The following is a 15856-nucleotide window of genomic DNA, read 5'->3' as shown; positions in this document are numbered from 1 at the left end:
TTTGCTCAGAAACCGTGAAATATCATACCAACGTAACTTTTTATGTTATGTTTAGTATCTCCTTGAGGAGATACTTCTTTTACATAGGTAACAGTGACGGTTCGTGAAATATTTCAGTTTTCCCTCAAATCACTAATTACATTTTTTATTAATCACCCTGATTACTTTCAAGCTGTTCAATCCTTTTTTTTTTTTTTAAACTAGACCACTTGCTGGCCAATTTGATGTCCCATTTGTCCATTTCCCACACTATGTTTGGCTATAAACATTTGTACAATCTTTTCTCTCACCTTACTGCATGACTTTTTTAAATTAACCTGATTACTTCCAAGCAATTAAACCTTTTCTTTTGCAAACTAGACCTCACTCTGATCAGTTTGATACCTCATTTGTCCATTTTCACTTTCCGCCTGGCAATGAAAATTCGGACAAAAATTCACTGTGTAATTTTCACTCAAGTCACTAAGTTTTTTTCAATTACACTGATTACCTTCAAGCAATGCAAAGTTTTTTCTCAAAACTAGACCCCACTCTGGTCTTTTGATACCCAGTTTCCCCATTTCCTACTCTTCGTTTGGCTACGAAAATTCTGGCAAAATTCACCGTGTAATTTCTAGGGAGTTTTGTTTTCGCTCCTCTCAAAAATTTCACCGGTAAGATACTTAACGAGTCTCAGTTTGTATTACGAAAGGGTCTTTCCCGATTATACAAAATTCAAGTGATAAAATATTGCCAACTGGGGTTTTCTGTAACTTTCCAAAAGCATTTGATTCTACAGTTCAGAGTAATATTATGAATATTATGATATCAGAATCCTTGTCAGAGCAATACTGTGTCCGCCCTTTTTCGTGTTATATATAAATGATCTTCCATCACGTATCCAGGAAACAGAATTTGTTCTCGTTGCTGACGTTCCAAACAGTATAATGAAGCATAATAAAGTAACTTCAACACTTCACATCTACATCTACGTGATTGCTCTGCAATTTACAATAAAGTGCCTGGCAGACGGTTCAATGAACCACCTTCAGGCTGTCTCTCTACCGTTCCACTCTCGAACGACGCGCGGGAAAAATGAGCACTTAAATTTTTCTGTGCGCGCCCTGATTTCTCTTATTTTATCGTGATGATTATTTCTTCCTATGTAGGTGGGTGCCAACGGAATGTTTTCACAATCTGAGGAGAAAACTGGTGACTGAAATATCATGAGAAGATCCCGTCGCAACGAAAAACGCCTTTGTTCTAATGATTGCCACTCCAATTCACGTATCATATCTGTGGCGCTATCTCCCCTATTTCGAAATAATACAAAACAAGCTGCCCTTCTTTGTGCTTTTTCGATGTCATCTGTCCGTCCCATCTGATGCGGATCCCACACCGCACAGCAATACTCCAGAATAGGGCGGACAAGTGTGGTGTAAGCAGTCTCTTTAGTAGACTTGTTGCAGCTCCTAAGTGTTCTGCCAATAAATCGCAGTCTTTGGTTGGCTCTACTCACAACATTATCTATGTGATCGTTCCAGTTTAGGTTATTTGTAATTATAATCCCTAAGTATTTAGTTGAATTTACAGCCTTCAGATTTGTGTGACTTATCGCTTAATCGAAATTTAGCAGATTTCTTTTAGTACTCATGTGAATAACTTCAAACTTTTCTTTATTCAGGGTCAGTTGCCCCTTTCTGCACCACACAGATATCCTATCTAAATCATTTTGCAATTAGTTTTGGTCATCTGATGAATTTACAAGACGGTAAATGACAGCATCATCCGCAAATAATCTAAGAGGGCTACTCAGATTGTCTCCTATGTCGTTAATATAGATCAGGAACAATAGAGAGCCTATAAAACTTCCTTGTGGAACGCCAGATATTACTTCCGTTTTACTCGATGACTTTCCGTCTAGTACTATGAACAGTGTCCTTCCTGACAGGGAATTACGAATCCACTCGTACAATTGAGACGATATTCCATAGGCACTCAGTTTGGTTAGAAGACGCTTGTGAGGAACGGTGTCGAAAGCCTTCTGGAAATCTAAAAATATGGAATAATCAATTTGCATCCTCTGTCAATAGCACTCATTAATTCATGAGTGTAAAGAGCTAGTTGTGTTCCGCAAGAACGATATTTTCTGAATCCGTGCTGACTATGTTTCAATAAATCGTTTTCTTCGAGGTACTTCATAATGTTCGGATACAGTATATGCTCCAAACTCCTACTGCAAACCGACGTTAGTGATATGGACCTGTAATTCAGCGGATTACTCCTACTTCCTTTTTTGGGTATTCGTGTGACTTGAACAATTTTCCAGTCTTTAGGTACGGATCTTTCTGTGAGCGAGTGGTTGTATATAATTGCTAAATATGGAGCTATTGTATTAGCATACTCTGAGAGAAACCTGGCCGGTATACAATCTGGACCGAAGGCCTTGCCTTTATTAAGTGATTTAAGGTGCTTTGTTACACCGAGGATATCTACTTCTATGTTTCTCATATTGACAGTTGTTCTTGATTTGAATTCAGGAATATTTACTTCGTCTTCCTTGGTGAAGGAGTTTTGGAAAACCGTGTTTAATAACTCTGGTTTAGTGGCATTGTCATCAGTGACTTTACCGTAGTTATCGCGCAGTGAATGTATTGATTGCGTCTTGTCACTGGTGTGCTTTATGTACGACCAGAATCTCTTTGAGTTTTCTGCCAGATTTCGAGACAGAATTTCATTGTAGAAATTATTAAATGCATCTCCATTTGAAGTACGAGCTATATTTCGAACTTCTGCAAAACTTTGCCAGTCTTGGGGATTTTGCGTTCTTTTAAATTTGGTATGCTTTTTTCCCTGCTTCAGTCTTTGGACTGAAGACCATAACAACAACAACAACAACAACATGTTTAACATACAACACTGGATTTAGGTCTGAATGTATGTTACAGTCATCTGAACATCCACACCCTTTAGTGATTTATGTACTGTTCAATACCCTTTATTATATTACACGTTTTAATCATTAGTTCAGTAATTTTACAGAACTTCTCTGATTGCAGATGTCTTCCCTCTTTTTGACAATGTCTTCTGTAACTTCGAGACTTCTGGAAGTCCATCTTGTCGCCAATAGCTAGTCTATGCTTTTTTTCTCTTAAATAATTAAGTCAAAACGTTTCTTGTTTAACCTACCGCTGTGCAGTCTGTAGAAGTGGCCACTAAAATGTTAGTCTTCTTTTCTTTATTAAGTCTGTGGCTACGTTCCTGTATAAAGCTTTGTTCTTCCTCTTCATCAAGTTGTTATATTTGTTATCTCATGATCCCAAAATTTTCTCGAGCACTGTCGTTCCTTTCATTCTTTTGTTCTACTGTTCACCTCTTTCGTTCAACGTAAGGTAGCCTCATTCGTGTAATATCTCTCTCTTAATTACTATGGCATCACGCTAGATTTCTAATGAATTTCTGTTACACAATTTTTTGTGTCAGTTCGTACCCCTATACTGTCTTCTGCTTCCCTAAGTGGCTGCGTTATGCAGTCCGGTTGATTGGTTTCACAAGTTAGGTACTTGTCGACGCTGTCAGTCTTTATATGCTGTATAGGTGTACTCGCCGTTATGGCTCTGTCAGTTTTTTTTTTCTCTCAGCATATTAGCTGTGGAGATATAACTGCAATTTCACGAAGATTTTCTTTTATTCTTGCTTCTGTTTTGGTGATGACTTTAATATCGTCGGCCAACAACGGCATTTCAGTTCTATTTGGTGCAAAATGGATTTCTCTCGTGTTGCTTCTCGTGATGCTTCTTCTCATTCTGTTATGATTTTGTGCAGTGCCAACCTGAAATGCAATGCTGAGAGACTCTCAGATGTCTACAGCTACTCGTTTTATTGCCGAAAAGAAAATTAAATCAGTTTCACACACTTACTGAAACTTCTACTATGCTTGAACATAACGCTATCAACGTCCAGCCTGACGACTCCCGACTGTAAATACAGACTTTCCAGCTTACACTGCTGAAGAGCAGCCCACGAAATTACTCCAAAAGACTATGAGTGTTACACTCGTCGAAGTTTCGCGGGATTTATTATCTTCTGGTCTATACCGCTAACGTCCACGTTTCAGTTTGATGTATAGCAGCACTACAGACAAATACTTTCGAAAAAGACGACCTAACAAAATATTTCTCTTTTGGGAACACATTTCTTCTTGTTGCCAGTCGGTATTTTATATTACCCAATTTTCCCCACAGCGCCTCATTTAACCCTTTCAGACCCTCTGGTTACAATGGTGTATATTAACTTTTACTGTGCCTTAGAGGCAACAGAAATATTTTTTCCCAATGGATATCTGAGGCGCACATTTGTGAATGTTCAACCGTTTTATCATGCGCGAGTACTGCCAAGTGTTCGGTATCTCTATGAATATGTCAGTAAGTAAACGTAGCAGTGTGCAGCAGTTCGTGATCACCAGAATACACAGATGTCGTTCGTTCGCTGTATTCCAGTGTATAATAAATTGAACTGCCAAGTGTTCGGTATCTCTATGAATATGTCAGCAAGTAAACGTAGCAGTGCGCAGTAGTTCGTGATCACTAGAATACACAGATGTGGTTCGTTCGCCGTATTCCAGTGTATAATAAATTGAACATTGTTATTCTGCATGGTAATTATTGAATGATGATTTTCGTATTGATAACAATAGAGAATATTTCGTAATTAGTTATTTAAGTCTATAAAATGAAGCCAAGTGTACAGTGTATGTTTTGAAAACTGGTACATAATTTGTATAAATCTCGCATCTAAAATCATTAAACAATCACCTAAGAGCTTAACTTCTTTTCAAATCACCATCCATTCCATTCAACTGATCTTCCAAGTTCTTTGCCGTCTCTGAGAAAAATACAATGTCATCGACAAACCTTAAAGTTTCAAATTTCTCTTTCTATATTTCTCTTTGGTTTCCTTTACTGTCTGGTCAAGTTACAGTTTGAATGATATCGGGGATAGGCTACAGCACTATCTCACTCCGCTCTCAGTGAACTGCCTCCTTTCCATCTCCTTCTATTGTTATAACTGCCGTTTGATTTCTATACAAGTAGCAGATAACATTATTCCACCTGTATTTTATCGCAGCAACCTTAAGAATTTCAAGCAGTATGTACCTTGGTGTGTATTACTCTTTTAATATGATCATATATTTAGAATGTAGTTAACTACTATAATGAGCTTTTTTTATTAATTGTTGCGTTTTACAAATGACGCGCAGAACTGAGAGACTACCATAGATCGTAGATTTACAAAATATTATCTAGAATCTTACACGATACATTATTTTCGACTCGAATCTAGTATAAAAATCTACCTTTTATATTCTATTATTGCATGAAAGAACTGATATTGAAGGAAATACGTAAATAAATTACGTATTTCTTGAGGGTAATTTTGTTCTGTCTTTGCAACTACAAAAATGCGTGATTTTTTCATCAAACGCGTTTCGCTTTATTGAAGTAAAGCATCATCAGTGGTCTGTAATTAAGTTATTTACATTTTGATTTGCTTTTAGATCGGAAAACAGTTCGTTAAAAATAAGTTGATTTCGTACTTATGGCGATTTTCGGTTGACTTCTCGCTTACATCGAGAAATGCCGTCTGCTAGCACATCGTTGTTTTTATGTTTTAGACACTGATAATTTGGTCTAATTTTTAGTCGTTCTGCAGCACTAAAAGCAAATCAAAATTTAAATAAATTAATTACAGACCACTGATGATGCTTTACTTCAATAAAACGAAACGCGTCTGGTGAGAAAGAGAAAAAAATCACGCATTTTTGTAGTTGCAACGACAGAACAAAAATACCCTCAAGAATTATAAAGCAACTACGGACACTATGGCTACACAAACGAAAAATTATGTATTACTTTACAGCTGCATGAAAATAGTGATAGTAGTTTTTTTATTCATCTGTGGATCACTTTTACAAGGATATTGTGCAAGTGATGGTATTACAGATTAAGAGCAAAAACTTAATTCATATGTACAAGCATTTAGATACTTTGAAGTCTAGTTTGACAAGGATGAGACAGAGAGAAATAACAAAAGCATTATCAATTCCTAATATCACTACACATAGTTTACCTACATCCTTTGTACTTTATTGTGTACTAATTTGTATATGTTTACAATTTGATGTACCCTGGCATCGAATTAAAACCAGTGCCATGAACAACAGTTATAAATACACTCCTGGAAATGGAAAAAAGAACACATTGACACCGGTGTGTCAGACCCACCATACTTGCTCCGGACACTGCGAGAGGGCTGTACAAGCAATGATCACACGCACGGCACAGCGGACACACCAGGAACCGCAGTGTTGGCCGTCGAATGGCGCTAGCTGCGCAGCATTTGTGCACCGCCGCCGTCAGTGTCAGCCAGTTTGCCGTGGCATACGGAGCTCCATCGCAGTCTTTAACACTGGTAGCATGCCGTGACAGCGTGGACGTGAACCGTATGTGCAGTTGACGGACTTTGAGCGAGGGCGTATAGTGGGCATGCGGGAGGCCGGGTGGACGTACCGCCGAATTGCTCAACACGTGGGGCGTGAGGTCTCCACAGTACATCGATGTTGTCGCCAGTGGTCGGCGGAAGGTGCACGTGCCCGTCGACCTGGGACCGGACCGCAGCGACACACGGATGCACGCCAAGACCGTAGGATCCTACGCAGTGCCGTAGGGGACCGCACCGCCACTTCCCAGCAAATTAGGGACACTGTTGCTCCTGGGGTATCGGCGAGGACCATTCGCAACCGTCTCCATGAAGCTGGGCTACGGTCCAACACACCGTTAGGCCGTCTTCCGCTCACGCCCCAACATCGTGCAGCCCGCCTCCAGTGGTGTCGCGACAGGCGTGAATGGAGGGACGAATGGAGACGTGTCGTCTTCAGCGATGAGAGTCGCTTCTGCCTTGGTGCCAATGATGGTCGTATGCGTGTTTGGCGCCGTGCAGGTGAGCGCCACAATCAGGACTGCATACGACCGAGGCACACAGGGCCAACACCCGGGATCATGGTGTGGGGAGCGATCTCCTACACTGGTCGTACACCACTGGTGATCGTCGAGGGGACACTGAATAGTGCACGATACATCCAAACCGTCATCGAACCCATCGTTCTACCATTCCTAGACCGGCAAGGGAACTTGCTGTTCCAACAGGACAATGCACGTCCGTATGTATCCCGTGCCACCCAACGTGCTCTAGAAGGTGTAAGTCAACTACCCTGGCCAGCAAGATCTCCGGATCTGTCCCCCATTGAGCATGTTTGGGACTGGATGAAGCGTCGTCTCACGCGGTCTGCACGTCCAGCACGAACGCTGGTCCAACTGAGGCGCCAGGTGGAAATGGCATGGCAAGCCGTTCCACAGGACTACATCCAGCATCTCTACGATCGTCTCCATGGGAGAATAGCAGCCTCCATTGCTGCGAAAGGTGGATATACACTGTACTAGTGCCGACATTGGGCATGCTCTGTTGCCTGTGTCTATGTGCCTGTGGTTCTGTCAATGTGATCATGTGATGTATCTGACCCCAGGAATGTGTCAATAAAGTTTCCCCTTCCTGGGACAATGAATTCACGGTGTTCTTATTTCAATTTCCAGGAGTGTATTATTAAATATTCATTATTTTTAACATTTATTAATGCTCATATTACTTTCAGTATTAATAAAACATTAGCAATTCCATATATTTATCAAGAGAAATTTCAAATAACAACTGCTTTAAAAACAAATTTTACCAAGCTGATGTCCAAGACAGTTTTTGGTACCGGTATAGGTCCAGTATTTCTCTGTCGAAACTAGGATTGTTCCATGGTGACGGTTGATCAACCCAGACATCTCTCATGGGTGTAAAGTCCGTCTGGACTTGCCAGTGCTTCCGCAAATCTCTCCTGAGCCCTTCCTCGGAGGAAGATCCGTAGCTTTTTTATCTATGTGACTTATTGCATATTCTGTGATTCAACATTACATAATATTTTCATGCATTGCACTATAACAATATATTCATTTGTATGGGTAGCCTATTAGCAAGCGCTAATCATCTGCAAGTCCTTCTACACAGTGCTGGACTTTTCTCCTACTGTCAGTGTACTGCACGAATCAGCACTCTTTGAACTGAAATGTATCAACTGTCCTCTTGACAACAGAACAAAATATTCACCAGTATAGCAGTAACAGTAATGATGGTAAGATGTACTAAAACTGCACTTTTGGTTCCGGCAGGGGTAAGATGTTGCTGGGCTACTCGGACGCTGAGTTGGCCAACCTGGGCGGCTACGACCTGGTGCACTACGATGACCTGGCGTACGTGGCGAGTGCGCATCAGGAACGTGAGTATAACCGCTCTCACTTTCCCTCTTCTTCTTCTTACTTTGTCTTTTCTCGTTTCTTCTACAGGGTTGGCACTATTATATAGGTTGAAGCATTGTTAGTGGCAGCTGGTGGCCAGGTGTCCCTGACGACACCACTCACCCCCCCCCCCCCCCCAGTCGCCCCCCTCCCGGTACGGAATGGAATCTGTGTGCCTCATCTGTCTCCTCTAGACAAAATCTTCGTTCAAATGTGAGCACGTTTTCCAATGCTTACACGGCGTGTATCTGGAGCAGGACGTGGGTACCATCCCAGTATTTACCTGCTCCGATGTTGTAAACCACCTGAAAACCATATCAAGGATGGCTGGCTCACCAACAGTCCTCGATAATCCGATTCGATCCGGAATAGGCTCAACCCCCTCCCTGTACCCCGGAAGCGGCAATTTTCGTACTCGGTTATCCGGTCGGGTCGCTCTCACATTGTCTCTACCGCTCAAAAAATCATATGTTCATAAACGTCAGCTTGCAACCTTTCTGGAAAGAAAGCAAATTGCTAAAAAGGACGAGCTCGGAAACCGTCTTTCGTAATTACACTGAAGAGCCAAAGAAACTGGTACACCTGCCTAATATCGTGTAGGGCCCCTGCGAGCACGCAGATGTGCCGAAACACGACGTGGCTTGGCCTCGACTAATGTCTGAAGTAGTACTGGACGGAATTGACACCATGAATCCTATAAGGCTGTCCATAAATCTGTAAGAGTACGAGGGGTGGAGATCTCTTCTGAACAGCACGTTGCAAAGCAACCCAGATATCCTCAATAATGTTGATGTCTGGGGAATTTGGTGGCCAGTGGAAGTGTTTAAACTCAGAAGAGTACTCCTAGAGCCACTCTGTAGCAATTCTGTACATGTGGGGTGTCGCATGGTCCTACTGGAATTGCCAAGTCCGTCCAAATGCACAGTGGACATGAATGGATGCAGGTGATCAGGCGGCATGCTTACGTGCGTGTCACCTGTCAGAGTCATATCTAGACGTATCAGGGGTACCATATCACTTCAACTGCACTCGCCCCATACCATTACAGAGTCTCCACCAGCTTGAACAGTCCCCTGCTGACATGCAGGGTCCATGGATTCATGAGGCTGTCTCTATACCCATACACGTCCATCCACTCGATACAATTTGAAACGAGACTCTTCCGACAAGACAACATGTTTCCAATCATCAACAGTCCAATGTCGGTGTTGACGGGCCCAGGCAATGCGTAATGTAGTCATCAACAGTACTGGGTCTTCGGCTCCGAAAGCCCATATCGATGATGTTTCGTTGAATTAGCCGGCTTCTGTCTCGGGTTCTTCGGCCGACGTTCATCTAATGATTTTTCTGACGTTTCGCCAGCACGAGTGGCTGGCATTGTCAAAGCTTCACCCTCCATTGCCGGTGGTGAACAATGCCAGCCACTCGTGCTGGCGAAACGTCAGAAAAATCATTAGATGAACGTCGGCCGAAGAACCCGAGACAGAAGCCAGTAGACAGTTTGTCAACAAGTGGCCACGAAAGCCTCAACAATTTTGTGTTTCGTTGAATTGTTCCCACGCTGGCACTTGTTGATGGCCCAGCATTGAAATCTGCACCAATTTAGTGAAGAGTGCACTTGTGTCACGTTGAACGATTCTCTTCAGACGTCATTGGTCCCGTTCTTGCAGGATCTTTTTCCGGCCGCAGAGATGTTACTCTAGTGAAATGGTCGTACGGGAAAATCCCCACTACGTCGCTACCTCGGAGATGCTGTGTTCCATTGCTCGTGCTATAACACCACGTTCAGACTCAATTAAATCTTAATAACTTTCCATTATAGCAGCAGTAACAGATCCAACTGCGCCAGACACTTATTGTCTTATATAGGTGTTTGCCGACCGAAGCGCCGTATTCTGCCTGTTTACATATCTTTATATTTCAATACGCATTCCTATGCCAATTTCTTTGGCGCTTCAGTGTATTAACAAGAGTATATGTTAGGTAAATTATTTTACACTACCTGCGGCATAAACATAGATAAATCTAGCGTTTGCAGTACGAATACGTTTCTTTAACTGAAATCTGGTTTCATTAAGAGCGTACCGAACCTACAGGCCCAAAATTATACATCTGACAAAGGATCCTAAACTGAGTATTTAGCGATAATGCACCAACAATCAGAAATTACCGTTTCAGTGGTGTGTAGTTTTGAATGCCGACCGCAAATGACACGTATTTACACGAGTAAACTGCTTTTGTTTCATAACAAATAGCTGCGTATCATGTCGACATTGGTGACGCACCATGAAAAGCAATACACGGTGGAGTTTGCACTGCTTGCATCTCGCCACTGGTTGTCAAAAATTCATCATAACTCATTACAGGAACTTGTACATATATTATATATACAGAAGTTTGTAGTACCCGGATTCTGCAATAGTAACATGTCAATTTGACCTTGAAATGAACACTTCGAAGATTAGAATGTGGAGAATACTGGCGAAACTGCAAACTGATTTTGGACCGAGAACTGGCGGAAATGCAACTGTATCCCTATTATTAACAAGCGTGCAAGCAGGGGGGCCAAATTATTTTGAACTCAGAGTTCAGGTCTGTCACTGGATTGTACAGCAACGCCTGAACTGAGAATGGCGATGATCCCCCTTTTTCAGTTGCCTTAAGTTGATTTTATTAAGTGGGAGTTGCTTGTGATGATTAAAAAAGTTAAATACTCATCTCCGAGCATTAGTCTCTTATCTCAAAGTACTTAGTTTGGGGTTTGTGATCCAGAAGGTTTCGGGCACCCCATTTAAGCTCGCTGATTTTTTTATGTTAAAAATGATTTCCCCGAAAAATATCCGTAGGAATCTTCCCGCATTTATAAAGACTATTGGCATATTTCCAAAAGTTAGATCTTAATTTTCAGAATAATTCTATTTGATCTCATATTGAGATTATTCAAGAACCACTGCGCAACGCTTTGCGACGTACAATATGTTCAATGCCCATATTTCTATCGGTATACATACCATTTATTGTCTTAGCCAATATTTTCCGTAGAGATCGCTTTCAGATTAAAAAAATGTGTTTGTTTATGTCTTTACTGCATCTGAATTTTATTTTTCCAAATGTGTATGATGCCGTCTGTAGCACTCAATTGTATACTACAGTAGGTTCAGTTCATCAGAGTCCGCCAACGGGCTCGCAAGCTGCGCGTCTACCGAGTGGATGGTGCACTCGAAATCGTCCCTTTCCCACGCAAGCCCGCAGCCGACACTAATTATGTCATCGGCCTTGGCGTCGATTCTACTGCAATGAGGATACGTTACCCGGCTACACAATTATCCACGTAACTTTTTTTCTTTGCGTACAGATTGTACTTAGTATTTAAAATTTTCCACTCATTCGTAACACAAGTCTTTTCGAGTATGGCCCTGTACCGGAAATGGACTTTAAACAGTGGCAGCTCGTGAGTATACATTCTGGGTGTTCACAAATTTTTAGATTCAGATAAATTGAAGAGTGTGAAATTAATAGCATGCTGTAGAACAGCTATGCTTATCAAGTTTACACAACTACAGCCACTGCCAATAATAATAACAGCAATAATAATAACAATAATAAAAATAATGATAAATGCGTAACTTATCTGACAAAGGAAAGAATTTTTTTGTGGAATTTTATTTTTTTGTACATATTTAAGTACAGTTTAGGGTAATAATGATATAATGTTTAAGCTTTCGCAACTCTCTGTTTCATATTTTAGTGTAAGTGGGAGTTCTCGTGCTTTTTCACTTTTTCAGACAAATGTACAAGTTCCCTAACAGATGTATTAGTTCACGAATTTACTTCTGAACTGAAAATCAGATGATCTTACGGTACACCTAAACAAGAACTTGTGCTAACTGTACACTTACTTGTTATATGTTCGTTGTAGATATGCTTATTTGATTTCGTCACTCTCTCAGTCAAAGATTCTGTTCAGGGAGGCCGTAGGTCCTTTACGGCTAACTTTTCCTGGTAATTTACTTTTCTGTTCCCAGAATGAGATTTTCACTCTGCGTCGGAGTGTGTGCTGACATGAAACTACCTGGCAGATGAGAACTGTGTGCCAGACCGAGACTCGAACTCGAGACCTTTGCCTTTCGCGAGCAAGTGGTCTACCGCCTGTGCTACCCAAGCACGACTCACGACCCGTCCTCGTAGCTTTACTTTTCTGTTAGCATTTACAATAGATTCAATATAGTTCATGTTCACATTGCACACGAAAGCCGATTCCCGTACAGTAAACAACCAACTCTAAACACAAACTGCCGTTTGTGGAAATGATTAAACTCAAGTAGTAATTACCAGCATGGTCACTTGACTAGAATACAAATGAGGCGCTGAGTTCCATAAGGATCTAAAGCACACCGCCGTCGACCCAGCATTTCAGTGAATATCAGAGAAACCAGTGATACAACTTTTCGTGAATTTTCATATATACAATGTTAGCCTACAGCATAGATAAACCTGACTCACCATAAGATAAGCAGATTTCAGAAGCATGAACAAGTGCTACACTCTCACAATCGACGATGATGCGCTTTAGGCCCTTATGATTCTCAGCGCCTCAAATGGATCACTGTATGATAAAATTCATAACTTAGTATACTATAGCTCATTCAGAAACCCACAAAATAGGTTTACTGTCAGTACAACTTTAATACCTACTGACAACCGATCTAATTTTACTATATAGTGAGTGAATTAGCATATCTGAGGAGCGTACTATCCCATTCAGCAGGATTTATGCCGAGCGAACAGGGAATAAAGTCGGTCGCAGTGTGCTACCATCTGGTGGCACTGACGCAAACTTCTAGTAGAATGCCAAGAGCTGCGCGCAACGTGAATCATTGTTTATCAAATCCGTACGTATTTGGCCCGTAAGGCACTTACGTCACGCGGGTTGCTCATGCGCAAAAGCTCCTTAAAACGTGCACGACTGAAGGTGTGCTCGCGAACCTGATGCCAAGTTTCATGCGGTCTAGAGGAGCAGTAGTGCAGTAGATTTAATTGCCGTATCTTTCAGATTGCAGCATCTATGTTACGTTTCACAGCATTCAAAGAAAAATAACCAGTAAATCCGCAAGGTGTAGAAAGTTATGGTGTTCACCTGCTCTTGCGCTCTAATACCACAGCCGCCATTGATTTTAAATGCTTGTCCACGTCAAAATTCGTTACATTTTCCTCCTTTCTCCTCTCAAGATCTATCATTCTTTCAAAGCGCGGTCGTTTCAGATAGACCACTTATCCAGACCACTTAGTGTGCTTCATGATGGATTGCCTCGGAAACGATCTGAGAAACACATAAATGACAGATAAGGAGGAACAGGTAGTGAATGAAGTTCACGAAGCACAGCTGCTCCAAGAGAAGTATTTCAGTCTATATTAGTTTCTGTCCGTACCGAGAGAATTACCATTCACTCTGTAGGCGTCTTAGGCTGTTTCGCACGATATATTCCGCTGTTTGGTGTAGCGCACTAGCAAATTAAATACGGAGAGGGGCCATCACTTAGCAGCTAAACGCTTCATTTCGCACTAGTTATATAATCAACTATATTTAAATCTTCCAATTGATACTTCTGGTGGCAGGTACATCAGTTCATCAGTAACCTATATGTAAAGATATTTTTCCCATGCATATTTCTAAATCGTTACTAAAAACTCTGTGCACTTACCTCCAGTAAATCTTGGAGTGCGTGTGATGTTCGGTAATTTTTGTGGAGATGGAGGACCGTGATTATTTTCGTTTCCACTACGCGAATATATCCGATTACGGACCAGTTGCGTAACACAATCATAGCTTTAGATTATTTCATGCATTTACCTGGGAAATTATTAACGCAAATTTTACAAAAAAATTAGAGCTCCAAGTTTTATCTGGCTCTTAAAATCAGCCTCCAGCATGGATACCATTCTTGTTTCTACTGCTAGCTATTATCGTAATTTGCAAGCTTTTCATTTATGTACTTTATTTCTATTTAATTTTCTGGGGTATATCCTACAAATCGTCTAAAGTCAACGAAAAAGTATGTGTCCAAAAGCTTTGGCTTCCCCACTAAATGAGTTATGTGTGACATCAGGCTATGCATGCTGGTTCAAGAAGCCAAGGTGTTTTCTGCATTTTTAAACACAAAGAAAGGAGTGTGTTCAAACGGTGCTTGATTGAGTCCACGAGTTCGGACATACTGTAAGAAAACTTGCATAGGAGTTACACAACTCAGAGCGATGTAATTGTGGATTGGCAAAATAAGGTAAGCTTTAATCCCAAACTACGCTCTGATAAGCCTAATAACTTAACTGATTGTGACTGTGGAACGCTGAAGCTTATTATACGAACCAGTCGTTAGACAGCCTCGTCGCCTACCGCAGAGAACTTCCGTTTCAGTTCATGTTTATCTGTTCCACAGTGAATATATTTCTGCATTGATTGCTTGTCATAGAAATGTACTGGAATACCCACCAACATCTGCTCCTTATATTTCAGGAAGAATGGAAACAAATGTCTCTTTCTATCAGAACGTAGTGGAAAGCCTTTCTCAAATATTACACAGCTTAACAGTGACCAAAGGAGGTCCCAGATGATATCAGTACACGCTTTGATCTCTGGAGCGCATAGCAATCGTTATCCGAGTGTGTGCTCTTAATTTTCTTCTATGTTGTAAAATATTTACTTCGACAGCATTTATTCTTTCTCTAAAATTTATGAAAAATATGTAGAATATCAAAACACTATAACACAAAACTATGAAGAAACAGTTTTCCTCTTTAGTGAGTATTACTTTGATCTGTAGCCAATGATCTCGCCATCAACTGGAGGTCAGATACCAAACAAACAGCAAATAACGTCCAAATACAGTGCAACATGGGCCAAAATTCTGAATCTCCGAGGAGGCATTTTATAGGTTTGATCTTTACACATTAACGACGTTTTTAACCCTTTTCTTTTCGTGTGTACTAACAACTCAACTTTTTTTCCTCTGATCTACAAATACAGTTCTGAAGACTGGCGCATCCGGAATGATTGCGTACCGCTTCCAGACGAAGGAAGGTCAGTGGCAATGGTTGCAGACGAGCTCCAGGCTCGTGTACAAGAATTCCAAGCCAGACTTCGTCATCAGCACGCACCGGCCACTCATGTAAGTACCTTAAGACCTTCAATAAAATGTCGGTACGCTTTATTAAATATTTAAACACCTACACGCCCCCATCACGAACGTATTTGTTGTACAAAGCCGTTAACTGCGCACATCAAAAAAAGTTTTGCATCACCCCAGTTCACAGAACTTCTGAAGATAGACGTTGACTGTGGATATTGTATCACAGACACAGTCCCCTTGACTGTTCAGAGATGCCACTAAACCCGCCCGAAGATGTAAAAAACCATGCCTGAGCAGCGCCTATTAGACGGATGGGGTCCGACAGCCCATCAGTTCCAGTCATTCCACCACGGAGGA

At 41.3% G+C, this 15856-nt stretch overlaps 1 protein-coding gene across 1 annotated transcript in view; it reads left to right on the top strand.

The window, feature by feature from the left end:
• Positions 1–15856, top strand: part of LOC124556370 (circadian locomoter output cycles protein kaput) — an 815111-nt gene that overhangs the window by 774788 nt on the left and 24467 nt on the right. Inside the window, exons 7-8 of the mRNA XM_047130334.1 lie at positions 8250–8356; positions 15397–15538. Coding sequence (XP_046986290.1) covers positions 8250–8356; positions 15397–15538 — 249 coding nt within the window. The remainder of the gene's footprint in view (positions 1–8249; positions 8357–15396; positions 15539–15856) is intronic.

Source organism: Schistocerca americana, chromosome X (assembly GCF_021461395.2).
Source record: "Schistocerca americana isolate TAMUIC-IGC-003095 chromosome X, iqSchAmer2.1, whole genome shotgun sequence".
Lineage (NCBI taxonomy): Eukaryota > Metazoa > Arthropoda > Insecta > Orthoptera > Acrididae > Schistocerca > Schistocerca americana.
The sequence above is the reverse complement of the archived record's forward strand: the minus strand, read 5'-3'. Positions and strand labels throughout refer to the sequence as shown.